This window comes from Acanthaster planci, linkage group LG04 (genome assembly GCF_054643075.1).
Source record: "Acanthaster planci isolate LZ-2023a linkage group LG04, COTS_SCS, whole genome shotgun sequence".
Classification (NCBI taxonomy): Eukaryota; Metazoa; Echinodermata; class Asteroidea; order Valvatida; family Acanthasteridae; genus Acanthaster; species Acanthaster planci.
Window position 1 is genome coordinate 2262381 of NC_141780.1, and position 14750 is coordinate 2277130.

A 14750-nucleotide genomic window follows, 5' to 3' on the forward strand; every position below is an offset into this window, starting at 1 on the left:
ACTGGCTGGCCGCCCCCGGCCCCACGTCCGTACGTACGTACGTACGTACGGACACACGGCTGCTGGATTGTGGTTGCTTCTAAAGAGAATGATGCACGGTTCCGAACATGACTTGACCAATTTTGGTCAATAAGCATGTACGTACGGGCTTAAATGTGCCAAGGAAGTGGTGCCCGTCATTTCTGCCGTGCTGCATGATCTGATGTAAGGCCTACTCCCAGAATGCAGGAAATTCCCTGTCATGGTAATTCCATTCCAACTGACAAGTTCTAAGTACATAGTACGCCACATACGCACTGGAAGTCGCATCAGGTTGAGAGGGTTCGTCGCGACTCCACTCCGGGATTTCATTGTAGGCCTTGCTCGTCAATGTTGATGTTGATCTGGTTGCACAGCTAGCTTTGTGTAACTCTAATTGCTCCATGATGGCTACAGTGGAGAAAAGGCCAACATTTAGCCCTTCTACAAGTTCTGCATACTTAGTGACCTTAACATTGTTAGAAATGTTACTGTTTTCGCCAACTGTATTAAGCGATTGTGATCAACCATGCTCCCCGGTGAGTACACGTAGGCTTGCATGATGTAGTTCATTAGTGTTTAGTCTGTCCTTGCAGATCCTTGTCAGGTGCATGTGCCATATTTTGTGCTGGGCTTAAGCTGTACTCTCAAAATGCATACCGCACGAACGTAGGTCGTTAACAAATTGTGACGGAAAGTGTGGAATTTCGCAGAATTTCCTACAAAATATGTTGTTCACGGGCGTATTAATGAAATCTTGCATAACCTTGTTGGGTTCAGCATGGTTAGGGTTAAATTTAAGTAATTTATGGAAGCATTTATGGAATTCAGGATACAAGGCACTTGGGAACGAGATTTCTGTCTTCTTCAAGTAAAAATGTGAGAAAAACTTTTAAAAAAAATTTCGCATAGTAGGAGGACTTTCATACCCTGGACGTTAGTCGCAATGTAATGTAAACGTTGTCCAACCTGGGCTAATGTACATGTACCGTATGTAGACCGGTGTGAAAAATTGCACATTATGATGGTTATGTGTTTTCCAAGTCATATCACAATATCTTCGCTGGGATTCTGTGGGAAAGCGTTTCATCAGACACCACTGAGTTTCCCTTAAAATGTCATAACAGCCATCTGAAAGTTATAATGTCCCAAAAAGTGAAATTTAGCAAGGAAAATTCCGAAGCATTACTTGGAAAACACTTTGGGTTTTTTGGACAAGTCTCATAAGTGTGTGCACAGGGGTATCTCAAGTGTTGTCCACAAAAGAACATTTTGTCTTTTCCCTGCTAAATTTGACATTTTATGGCATTGTAATGCATTCAAATGACTGATTTACATGAAGGCTCACCATGCCATGCTTTATCATGCACTTTTTTAAACACTTCATTCACAAAAATGTTAAAATGGGTTGTACATGTACTGGGTAGGCCAACATGATTATAGAAGACGGAATAGTTTTTAAATATTGATAACGGTATTTCATTTTTCCCATCAAGTTTATACAGATCCCTAACAGTCCCAAATCCTCTGATTTCAATATGAGTTTATGCCCTAGGGGGTTAGGATTAAAAAATCTGTTCTTGGTATGTGTTCATGCCTTGAATGAATGCCATTATTAAGAGGCAAGCCATTCAAATGTGCTGTTTATGGTGTGCTATTTGAAATTCATCCCTGTATTGACGGGCTGCGATACTAACAAATGGCACCATAGTTGAAACGGGACTGCCCCTGGGCCACACCTGGGTTGAGGTGGTCTGATGACATGCTCACCTCTCTTGTTCACATCATGTGGAAACTGAACCCCGCCAAAAATTGGTTGGATCCATCATTGCAATCCATTGGTACATTAGGCATAGTATAAAGAGAGAAATTAGCCTCATCCATTGACAGTACAGGCGTCCCCCACGTAAAAACCAGTACTCTTGGTCTTCCCTATACTGCCCTCATACCAACAAACATGACTGAGAACAGGCCAGAATTCCTCCATCATTGCCCCCCGAAATCACGACCCCATTGGATACAAGTAAGTTTACTTCACTGACCACACACCCTGTATCGGTTATGTTTGCTTATGCGACATCTCCCTTACATGTAGAAAAGACTTGTACCACCCCTCTTGAAAATTGTATAAATGTTCCCATGCAATTTTCCCCATATCACTCAAACTTTATGTCAGATCTTCCATCTTATAATGCATTTCTAGGCATACATGTTGATGAACATACATGTACTCGCCATAAGTTGTGTCAGCCCCACCTGATATGTTCTGTGGTGCAGCGTTGTTACTTGAATCAAAGAAAGGAAATACATGTGTGAGTTCACCGTAGTAAAAATGTCTCATTGTAAGCCGAACAGAGCCATTGCATTTCTATCTTTTCTCCACTTCTGCCACCACTTTGTCCACAGCTACATGTACCAAAATATCATTTAAATACAAGCTCTTACGATATTATCGCGCTCCATTGCTCTAACGAGGAAGCTTTACACATGTTTCATTCCTGTGTTTGTGTACATGTGTCCATGCCAGACACGCCCCCAGTCTTGGAAAGCGCTGCTGAAACATTTTAGGAAGTCCAGTTCAAAAATAAATGTTGATGTTTCCAGCTCTTCAATATCCTCCCATTGTCTTTGGACTGGAGAAAGAGCCAGGACTGTTGAAACAACATAATGCTCAGTCCAGCTTCTTTGCCATTTGGTTTTTAATGACTGCACATTTTCTATAGATTGGCAATGTTCACTTCCTTGTTCATTTTTATCTGTCATCAGTCACACAACTTGTCCTAGTGCCTTGTTTGCTCTACAAAATACAAACATTGAAACTAAATCAGAGCAGTCATTAAGTCCCAATCACAACAAAGATGTACCATTGTTTCTGTTTCACTTAATTGTACTGGTCCACGCAGGGTGCACCGCTGATAATGTACACACGTACAAAATGTACACATGCAGAGTGTAGCCAGGGTTTTCATTGGGGGGGAATTGGGGAGCTGGATATGATCAAGTGGGGGGTGTAATTAATCCCAGTATTTTCTTGATAAATACTTTCATTTTCTGTATTGTTGAAATTTCAGGGGGGGACATGATATTAATATGAGGGGGTACGCCCTCTCCAAACTCCCTTCCCTCCCCCAGGCTGCTACTCACATGCATGCGAATATCACACAAACTGTAATTACCGTCATTTGAAAATATTTGAGACATCAACTACTAACGTGTACGTGTACATGCACATGAAGTTTTACAGCCAGTATTGTTTCTTTCTGATTGAATTCTGTCAAAAAAATTTTGTTGAGTACTGCCGTAGGCCATTTTCAAAACATTTGTCTGATTGAACGGTCAATTTTATATGTTACACCAGAGTTGTGGTATCAGGGATTAAAGACATTTAAGTGAAGACTTAAGTCCTCAATCATGTACGTACTTGTATGTACATGTACTGTGGCTTCTGAAGGCTTTAACCAAGACTCCAGGACACATGGGCATGTTAATTACATGTATTTTTCACAGTCTCAGTTTTTTTCTCAAATGAGGCACAGTTTCCAGGACAGTTGTGACATTGAAACTGTATCCATGAGACATTTGGGACATATTTTCCCTTTCAATCCACGAAGGTTGTACCCCTTAATTACAACAAAAAATGCATTCATAACTGAACTTGCCTTTACTGACTGATTGTTCATTGTAAGTGAGACATTTCTAATGTTTGATAAATTTAAAATTACATGTTATTTATTGGTACATGTATATTTTAGTTTGTTTGCTGCTGCACATTTACCAGTATCTACATGTACGGAACCATGGCGATTTGTAAACTTTTGGGAAGAGGAGAGGATGTCAGTACATTTTCCAATTTTTATTTCTTATTTATCTCTCTTAAACTCATATCTCCCTATAAGTTGTCAGGAAAATCCCTTTGCTCTCAATTGGTTCTTTAATAAGTTTAAAGGCAGAAATTATCACTAAAAATATGCCCGGCTTGTATGTTGGAGTTGGTTACCCCCTGCCCTTTAAAATTGTCCACAATTGATATATGGACACCTTAAGCCAAGGAACGTTCAAAGAGTTGATTTTCTAATTATTTGATAGTAGCACATTGTCCATGACTGTAGCTTAGGGGTCTAATTTTTTTGGTGTTCATGTGACATCTAACATAGATGTATGACTTTGTAGCTAAGTTCAGAATACATTCTCTAATTTCCAAGAGTAATAAATTGATGCAGATTACCTGTACCTGCCAATCAAATAGAAATAGTTTGAAATCAATCTTGCAATATTTCTGTGTCAATTTCCACAGGTCGGGTGTAACAGGGACACAAAATTGTCAGACCTTTGGACCCCAAATTGTTAGAATGACCCAGGTACTTATGCACAATGTACACTGTACAGTATACATGTACAGTGGGTTGGTAGTGTACATGTACATGTAGGCCTTCTCTATGCATGTTGCCTGACCTTGACATGAGTGGGATCACAGAGTGATACTACAGTACATGTATAGAATACATGTTATGTAAAGGTTACAGGTGCATGTATGCACATGGTAAAAAAAACCCACTGGTACATGTAAGTGAACAGTGCCAATAGATAAACAGGTCATCCAACCCACCTGATAGGAAGTTATAAGGCTATATGAACAATGGAGATGGACAACTGTTTTCTCATCAAAGGTCATCAGCACTGGCACAGTTTACTGGGAATAGGAGGGGAATTCCCTGTTTTGTTGCATTGACGGCATAGTCAACCAATTCTGAGAAGGAATTACAGGATGAGTGTGTGCCAACATGTGCCTAGGCACAGCAGGATACAGTGGTTAACCCCAAAGGGTTTGTAGGCAGTAACACTTCAAAATACACAATATGACAGCACTGAGTATGTGTAAGAGTAAGAGCTATAGAGAGAAGTACATGACGTGACACGTACCTTCATTGGTCCAGTTGGAAATGGTACATTAACCCTTGTTTTCACTGCTGTACATATTGGCCCTTATGCATTAACCATTTTCAGATGGTATGATTTTTGTAGAAAATTTCAATTTCCCAAAAGGGAAAGATACTGTACGTGTATACGTGTAGCAGGCGACTTTTTTTTTTACAGTATCAAGCAAGTGCTCTTAATGCTGACCCACTGGAGTCATTTGAACAATGTTTTTCCCCAATCTCATATTTTTCAACTCTCCAGAATGCCACACCACTGATGAGTTATTTACATGTAGCTAACTTCATGGTTAATGTGCGTGTGTACACTAAACAAATGGGGCATTTCGCCAGCAGTTACCCTGGGCAAGTGAGGTGGTTTCAATTGCCACCTGCCAATGTGTGTGTTGACAGCCATGTTTTTTTAATGTACATGTACATGTATCTTCCACTTTGAAACTCGTTAAAAACACAAAGCCAGACCCGAAGCATTGGACCTTGTGATCCAACTCGGCAGAGCCCACACTGCCCTGTTGCACTGTACTACAGTGCTTTTAAGCCAGAAATTATTGAGGCATGGCCAGTGTTTAGAATGTATGGTAAAAAAGTTTGCTGTGTAAGCGTGTTTTCATCACAACATCATAAAAATATCCATACACAAACGTGGGTTTGTTGGTCACATTATACATGTACAAAGATAGAGAAAGGGACGCTGAAAACAGCGCTTGTTTTCAGAAAGAAAACTGGAAGTGTTTTAGGGCATGTTCTGTGAATTCATCTGAGCCTGAAGTTGATTGTTGTGGGAAAAAATGTTTATTTATAGGCATTGAAACAATTGAAAAGGAAATACTTTACATATAGAAAGGGTGGTTTCCTTTCTCCAGATTAGGTAACAAAATATTTTCGTTAATCTCTTTCAGAGCTTTCCCATGGCAAATCAGTGTCAAAGTGTTGCGCCAGGTACGTATTACATTTGTATTAATTCCTGTATTTATTTTGGATTAATTTCCAGGCAATTAAATTTCAAAAGGGTCAAGATCCTGTATGCAGATAAATTTTTGTGCACTTGAGTTAATGCGGATCACCCAAAAGTAAAGCAAAACATAGTCCAGGGAAGGAACAAGGAATTTGAAACCAAACTTCTGGGATTCTGCTAAATCCGTCGTAAGATTGAAAAAATTAATCTATGTACTTACTGCATTGTAATTAGCAACCAAAAAAGCCCTAAATAAACATCTGCATGAAAAAGCCAATCCTAGAATAGCACTTGGGTCCATTGACTGAAAGTCTACGCGTAGGTCACTGTCAACGTGTTTACAACAGATCTGTCAAACATTGGTATATCAGTGCCTCTTTAACCAAATTTCCAGAGATTAAGCCACTCCTATCATTAAATATGCAAAATGTAATGGTCCAATAAGGAGCAGAATAATCTGTACCCATGAAAATAAATGTAACTGCCTGGTCATTCCACGGACGTATATAAAAAAAACCTGGACTTGCAACGCCTTTGTATGAAAAAGAAGCCAACCAGCGGCCATTTTACTGAGCCGAATACAAAGGCGTGGGTTGGCTCCCTACTATTGACGTCAGGAAGAACAAAGGCGGGCATTACCAGGAAAGCTTTGTATTCGGCTCGGTAAAATGGCTGCGAGTGGATTCAATGACTCTATAAGCTGATTAAGGGCATTGCGAGTCCAGATTTTATTATACACGTCCGTGGGTCATTCCCACAGGCAGTGCAAAACAACTTTATTTGCTCGTTCAAAAACAAGCCCCCCTTCTCCTATACTGATGAACAAGTCTCAACAATTTCCTTCCAAAATATTGGATGCAAGAGGGAAATGTGGTGTCAATTTCAAATAAATATTCCTGGGAGGGGACGTGCCGTTTTTTTGAGCTTAGCTGTGAAGGGACTGCCAGATATTTCTTTCCTAGGTGAAACTCTTGCTGAGAAGATTATTAAAGATCCCTTGAACTTGTCTACTTAGATTCGCATTGTGGATACATACATGAAACAAGTACAACGCCGTCAGCGCCGACTAACCTCAGGTTTAGGGATTTCTCCTACACTTTTGGAAACAAGACAACCCTAGGCCTCAACATAACATGGCAGCTCCCAGGTATGTGTGTATACAGTTGTATAGAGTGCACCCTTTGTTTCGTTAGAATTTCAAGCATGGACAGTGTGAATTCTTTGGATTTTACAGATGGCACATATAGTACACTGTAGAACATGCTGTATCAATTCAGAATTGAATGACATTTCAAGCTGAGCATTGTACAGGAGATTTTGATGACAGAAATGTACCATAAACTTTATCAGAGGAAAACTTCTGTTTTGGGCATTGCAGCTTCTTTTAACTCATTCCTAAGTTCAAAATACAAATGCATAATGTGTAAATACATGTAGTTTCCCTAAAAACCTACTAAATTCCTGGACTTACTTACTATTCTATACATGGGGTTGAATATGTGGTTAATGATGTGCTTTCCTCTCAGAGAATTATACTGGACTGAGGGGTTTCTTTGTGCACGTTATGAAAACCAGCTATCCAGTTGGTTCCCAGCACTGCAAAAAAGTCGCCTTCCCTGAATTGACGACGGCTCTGCAACGTCCATCTGAGGTGAGCAAGTTAGAAAGACGTACATGTACATGTAACCTTGGCACCGAGTTTGGAAGATGCAGGGCCGAGGTTCCGTGCACGTAATGTTAAAAAAGAGGTAAAGTTATGATGATGGCTCATGACCTCTGTTAAGGCCTTGCAACAACTTTGATCCATGCAAATTCTTTGGGTTGTCTGCTTCATGCAGAAACAAGAGATTGTTTGTTTGTTGGGTTGTTGGGTTTTTGTTTGTTTGTTTGTTGGGTTGTTGGGGTGTTTGTTTGTTTGTTTGTTTGTTTGTTTGTTTGTTTGTTTGTTTGTTTGTTTGTTTGTTTGTTTGTTTGTTTGTTTGTTTGTTTGTTTGTTGGGGTGTTTGTTTGTTTGTTTGTTTGTTTGTTGGGGTGTTTGTTTGTTTGTTTGTTGGGGTGTTTGTTTGTTTGTTTGTTTGTTTGTTTGTTTGTTTGTTTGTTTGTTTGTTTGTTTGTTTGTTTGTTTGTTGCGATGTTGGGGTGTTTGTTGGGTTGTTGGGGTGTTTGTTTGTTTGTTTGCATGTTTTTAGGTACATGTACCGGTAGTAATGAGTAATAACAGCAGGGAAGCCCTGCGGATACACAAAAGGTCTGTGTACATGTATGTGCCCATGGAATGGGATTGTTTGCATGCAGGCAATAATGTTGGTGTGGAGAATTAGAGGTTATTAGTGCAAAGATGCCTTACTTGTTGGCAGGTGGGTCATTCCATGAGGTTGGAGCACAGTTTGTGATGGTGTCCATTATTATATGGGTTTCGTAAAAATGAACAGCTATTTCCCTGCATGTGGATTCCAAATTGACATTGTTACACATCTTGCAAGGCTGAATGTACAGAGGTGTGTCATTTTTACACAGTAAATGACCTACTCTACAGGTAAAAGTTACCCATGTAACAAGGACACCATCACAAATTGTGCCCCAACCTCAAGGAGAATTGTGCCCCAACCTCAAGGAATGGCCCAGGTGTACAAGTGAAGCCAATGGGCAAGTTGAAGAATGCATGTTTGAATGTGGTGCCACCACAGTAGAGGTGCCCCCTTGGTTAGGTTTATTAAAACAAATAGGGAAACAATGATTTCCAATGCAGCTTGTATTGAAGGAATACGTTGTACGCGTGTTTCCATTCAAAATTTACACAGCATGCATGTACAATGTGCACTGAGTACTGAGCAACATGAAAGGAATTTAACTCTACTGCTGACAGTCTGACGTTATCATACTCTTTGCCGTCACGCTCAAAGTAATGCACGGCTTTCAGAGAATGTCATCCCTGCGCACTGCATGTTAGGAAAATGAGCGCTGAGGACCCCACAAATATCGACACGTTTGAGCAGATTTGAAGAATTTGAATTGACAAGATGTGTGTGTTTGGCCTGTGTGAATGTACATGTAGGTGAGCTTTTCCATGGATTGTCTCCATAATGTCAATGTGGACGGGAAGTATGACATCACAGTGACATCGTTAGACTCTGGAATGTCAGTCAAAAAGTCACACCACACTCAAAGTGAGTCCATCCACTTTCCTCTTGTTTGTCAAGTTCTGCCATATATTCGGATATTGGATCGCACACCGAGTATCTTTGGAGTTAGATATTTGAAACAAAATGTACAGAGACAGAAATGGAAAAAGGCTTTTTTTTTGTAACTTGAAATTGCATTCCAAAGTGTTCTTTCATGGTGTTAGGAGAAATTGAAAGGCAGCTGATTGATTGGCCCAGCAGCACGGTTAAATATTACTTCTGCCCCCTTTTGTCCAATCCCACTCCACTCACATTTTCTTAGAACACAGTGCTTCATTAGTGTCACGACTCAGGAGGTAACATCCATAAATGTAAAGCTAGAAATTGAAGAGAGGAGAATGGGACCTAGACATTCCCTTAAAATAAACAGTCCAAAGCTGACTACTTAATGGGTGTGCTGCGTGCACTGAAGAGGCCGCCATTGTAGCCCTGTGCTGACCCATGCGTGCCGTTCATCCATTAACTTTTAGGAAGCGATGCATGCATGCCTCCAGTCACAGTTATACCTTCAGATGAATGGACAATTGTGATCATTTTGTCTGGGTACAAATGCCAGGGTCACCTCGCCAGAAATTTACATCATTTACATTTGAAAAACATGCACACTCAATACACTTACTTGAGGGCACCTCTAGATTGAAACTCAAGTCAATCTAGAGTCAGACAGTTTTTCTACAAAGTGTAGATGTAATTGTTTGCCTGGTTTTTCTCTTCCAGACTGCTATGAGAGACCTGAAGTGGAAGGTTGCCTTGTTGTCCGAGGTGAGAATGCCTTTTTCCACTTACCTTTGTCTCTTCATCATGGTTTGGGGAGCATCCCCCCCTCCCCTTCCAAGTCCCCTGACCAAGTCTTTACACCCATATCTGTTTGACCTCTTTCTGCCGGAGGTCACATAAACACGCTCTTGCTGTCTGTATTCACAGGCAAATTAGAACATCAATCGTGCCTCAACCCCCATGTTTGCTAACATTTAAGTGCGCCGATCACCCATCTGTTCTGTACACAATACACATAGTCTGAAACTTCTGTGGAGGCAGACCGTACGGTGAATTTGATCTTTGACGCTTATCACAGCCCACTGTGATCAATACTACATGTAGCATTGCTCCCTCGTAGTGCTGGGGATAGTATTGAAAAAATAGTATATAGGTTGCCGTAAAGAAATCCACACTGTACAAATAAATAAGATACCGAGTATATCTTTTTACTTTTGCCGTACAAGCAGATCCCGAGTTTCAAAATTCAAACCTTTTGGCCCAAATAAAACTATCCACAAATGATCAAATTTGGAAGACAGTCTGGATGTGGGCTGACACCAGCCTTGGATGCAGATTTATGTACAAAAAGGTTTGATTTTGTACGAGAACAGATACATCTGTACACAAGGAAAGAGGTTGAGAGGAGGAAAGCCTTTCACCCTTTGCCTGTAAGTGTGGTCTTGTTCGTCTGATCCAGAAAGTAGTGGCCATTTTGTCAAGTACGGTATTCAATAATTTCATAGAGCCACTAAGCACATAAAGTTTCTGTTCCAAAGATGCTTGGTTACTGGCTAAAAAGTCATACACTACTCACTTTTTTGTGTGAGTGGTTTCCTGCTAAGTTTACTAAGTAGATGACTTTTCTCGGCAGTATTTTGGGCTTGATAGACACCCTGGGAAATTAGCACCTTCCTTTCGATATTTGGTAATCTGAAATGAGGGAGAAAGGGTACCAGAACCTAGAAATGTGATATGAAGTTGTTCAAGCAAGCCTTATTCATTGCTTAGACTCCACAAAATCTCTTTGTCTAGCAAGTCTTCTTGACGTGCACCATTTATGAGGTTTCCTTCATTTATAGTCCTTTTTAGGGATTTGGTACTTTGGTCTCTAGTTTATCATTGTTCCTATGATATTTTTGATATTTTGATCATTTTGGTATTTTCGATCTTGACCCACAGACTGCGTTAAGGATGGTTGCCGTGGGGGTGTTCGTAAGTGTTTATTAGCTCTTTGAAAGTAACTAGCCCCCATCAAGTTCTATTCATAAATACCATAGATAGTTTAGCCATTCCTATCGATTGAAAGCCCTCCATGCAGCTATTTTTTAAATGGTTTATAAAGCACCGGCTGGCTCATTGCGTTCTGCGTCACCCCACATAGTTAGCACCACACTTACATCAGCCTCCATATAACTACGCACAGTAGGCATATGCATGTACCATAAACATGGATGGTGCTTAAAACAATTGGAGTGAAATTGTTGAACCAAAGCATCGATGCAACTAATGTGTGAGTCACAGTGAGGCCATTATTGCATCAATGCCCCTGACAAGGTCTTAAATTCTAGTTTAAGTCCAGCCAAGCACATATTTATTTCCATTCCTAGTACCCTTGGAGTCAGAAAGTCAAAGCAAGTTTAAACATGACGAATTTCCAATGATTTCTAACTAGCATCATCCGATGATTGGATACCTCCACATCCGAAGGCACACGCAGTTTATGAGGATCACATGTGGAAAGTGAGAGTGGAGTTTTATGTCTATCCTGGAAACTTTTGGTTGACATATCGTGTCAACTTGTACGTGTACTCTAATCATTTGGGTACGTTTACTCCTATATTCTCACACCACGTCAACTCGAATGGCTCGGTGAGTAATTTGTCAATGTTTTTAATTCAGTCAGGCTGCTGAGTTTCTTTTAAGCATCATTTAAATGTGTGAAGTCTTTTTTTAAGAAACTTTAGAAACTCGTTCCAATCTGATCTGTGCTCCCGGACAACAAGGTTTCTGTATTGCTGACTCTTTGCTTAACCTTAAATAATATTTGAATCAATCATAAGGCCTTGACAGATCCAAACACAAGTTGGAATGGAACATTGATGAAGCACTGCATTTGTCATTTCACTTGTATTGCTTCTGCTTTTAAGACTGATGATTGATAGAAATGTAACACTTTCACTGACTCATATCCATTGTAATTCAAACCAAGGTTTTTCAGCATTTTGATAAATGTGTGTATGAGGCTGTACACTACAACCACTATTTCCTAGTCAAGACCCCTTAAGACCATCACAAAACTTCAGACCATCAAAAGACTTCAGACCATCACAAGACTTTAGACCATCACAAGACTTTAGACCATCACAAGACCAACATGAGTCAAGACCTCTGAATTTGAGTCACAAATTATTCCATCAATTATCAACATAAGCATTCCTTTATCATTGTTCTTCCCGTTACAGTACTTGCGACTTATGAATTGTCTCGACTAGACATTGTCGTTAGTACATTACATGAAATGCCCAATTTGTTCACAACGAGTGTGCCTTAATGGCTTTAGTGCACTGTGCGGTTTGTGGCTGATTCAGGATGTGCAGTGAAAAAAGAAGTTCCTGGTAGAAGAACCTGACACGGAAGCTCCGGCTGAAATGAGCACGGCTAAATTGCAAATAAGGCCGTGTCCGGAACAAGCCTCCAGAGCTACGGCTTGGTCTGTTTTCTGCCCGTTATTTCCATTTCCAATGGAGTGACGACCCAGACCCAGCTCAAGATAACAGGTCGGGATGCTGCCTATTAAGCTAGACACCGTTGTGTTCATGTAGTGTCAAGGCTTTTATCAGATCTGTTGCAGCACTCATCTCCTTTTGTGTATTTCCTCACAGTCTGGGCCTATTTTTCATGAGTTTTGGAACGTGACGCCTGGAAAGTATCAAGCGAGGGTGAGTGATACATTTCTTTCAAGGTTTTCATCTTAGGTCCGCATGGTAGAGATCTCGTGAGGATGTGCCATTGCATGTGGTGCCTACACAGCATACATGCACTTTGATGTGTTGCAACACACGTTCTTAGCAATGCTGAGCAGTTAGCACAGATGCTGTGCTTACTATAGCAGAAACATGTTACTGTGTAAGTGCTATGTCACAGCTTAGATGAGCTGATGCTTTCCTGCACATGTAGTGGAGATGTTACATTGTTACCTCTACAATGGGAGACTTTGAGACACTTGGTGGCGACAAACATACTGGTCCTTTTGACTAGTTCTGAGCATGCTCACATTGTTCTGAGCATGCTCAATACCTTGAAGAAGGACTGATATGCGTGCTGCCACCAGTGTTTCAAAGTCTCCTGTATCGTCATATGCAACATTTTTCCTTGAGGTTAAGCCTTGAGGTTAATGGTTTGTAGGAAGTTAGATTGTACATAATCTTTATTGATTAGCCTGCATTCTGTCTTCTTAAAAACCACTCTTGGGCTTAAAAACCACTACTGGGTTATTTTGTGCTTGAGTGAATTCATGCGTTTGAAGGACCGCAATTCAAAGGAAACCCAGCCAATGCTTGATGCATCGAATACGATGTACGCTTCACCCAGGGACCTTCCCTTGCTGTTCCTACAGGTCAAAATTAACTCAGGAGATGCATTTCAAGTGAAGTCAGAAGATGTCGTCATAATGAAACCGACGACCGTCAGCAGCACCGTGGAACCAACCAGTCCAACCACACCTCCAACATCACACTCAACCAATGGTGTGTATGTGTGTGTAAATGCAGGCTTAGACTTTCTGACTTGGCTGATAGACAGCTTGAAGCTATGATCTCCAGTTGTGAACTTGAGAGGGCGCTATAATCTATAGCCTTGCTACCTGCTTGTCCCAGACTATCGCTGCATGCTTATGCAGGTAGCTGGTGCCCAGTGTTTACCTCTTTGGCTGTAGGCTTCCACCGGTTCCCTGCAGTTTGATTTTCAGGTCAGATTAGGTAACCCTCTGTAAGTCGTACAAAAATCTAGAAATTCAGGAACATTTTTATTCATTGCCCCGGCTTCACTGTCCACGGAAATCTGTGGGTGTATTTTTTGTGTCCTTGGGCAAGACAGATTATTGTTTACTTCCCGCTACCACCACTTTGTCACCGGGAATAAATCATGGATACCACGGCAGAGATGGTTATTAGGGTCAGTGTGGGCAATAGACTATCCCCAGGTTGTATACCCACCCCCAGCTGAGATGGCGTCAGGAATGCTTCATGGGTACCATGGGTGGGGATCGTAACACCTCGAGTGGCGGTAAACACATCACCACAGGAAGGCGAGTGGTGAATCGCTTCTGTGTAAAAGAATCAGAGATATCAGCGCAACATATGATGAATCTTCCAAACTTCAAGTCAGGACTACCCACGGTGCTGAGTCTCAAGCCTAGGTCGAAGTTGTTTAAAACAAGGTTTGTTTTTGTCACCGTTGATTCCTTGAACTTTGCAGTGGGGGAACCAAAATCTGGACTCAACATTCCAATAGCGGCACTGGCGGGGATAGGCGTGGGTGTTTTTGTGGCTGTCCTGCTTGTAGCTCTACTGGTGATATGGAAAGTGAAAATAAGCAAACGGGAGCCATTCAGCCGTGGGGGTAATTTCACCGATGGAGTCATACCATACTCGGATGAGACGTCCGATCCCACCAACAACATGCTTCACAGCGAGGGTGAGTGTACAGCAAAATTTTGGCAAGTGACACTTTGCCATTGTAATGTTGAACCCTTCCGATCTTGGATTGCATTATTGAAATCAAACACAAATCTAATCAATATGTGTTCATGGCTCCCCAAATGTTTGCACGGAACTAACATTTCTAAGCTCGCCCAAGTTTTGTTTAAAACTACATGTTCATCAGCAATATCTGTCAAATGTT

The 14750-nt window shown here is 41.0% G+C and overlaps 1 protein-coding gene across 2 annotated transcripts in view; it reads left to right on the forward strand.

The window, feature by feature from the left end:
• LOC110986400 (uncharacterized) overlaps window positions 1-14750 on the forward strand; it is an 18269-nt gene continuing 3519 nt past the window's right edge. Inside the window, exons 1-11 of one of the 2 annotated variants that reach the window (XM_087135311.1) lie at window positions 1-557; window positions 5852-5891; window positions 6923-7054; window positions 7434-7558; window positions 8963-9074; window positions 9807-9851; window positions 11028-11060; window positions 11521-11717; window positions 12731-12787; window positions 13465-13594; window positions 14325-14543. In XM_087135311.1, coding sequence (XP_086991437.1) covers window positions 423-557; window positions 5852-5891; window positions 6923-7054; window positions 7434-7558; window positions 8963-9074; window positions 9807-9851; window positions 11028-11060; window positions 11521-11717; window positions 12731-12787; window positions 13465-13594; window positions 14325-14543 — 1225 coding nt within the window. In that variant the 5' untranslated portion in view covers window positions 1-422. The remainder of the gene's footprint in view (window positions 558-5851; window positions 5892-6922; window positions 7055-7433; window positions 7559-8962; window positions 9075-9806; window positions 9852-11027; window positions 11061-11520; window positions 11718-12730; window positions 12788-13464; window positions 13595-14324; window positions 14544-14750) is intronic. The other variant, XM_087135310.1, reaches the window with a different exon arrangement.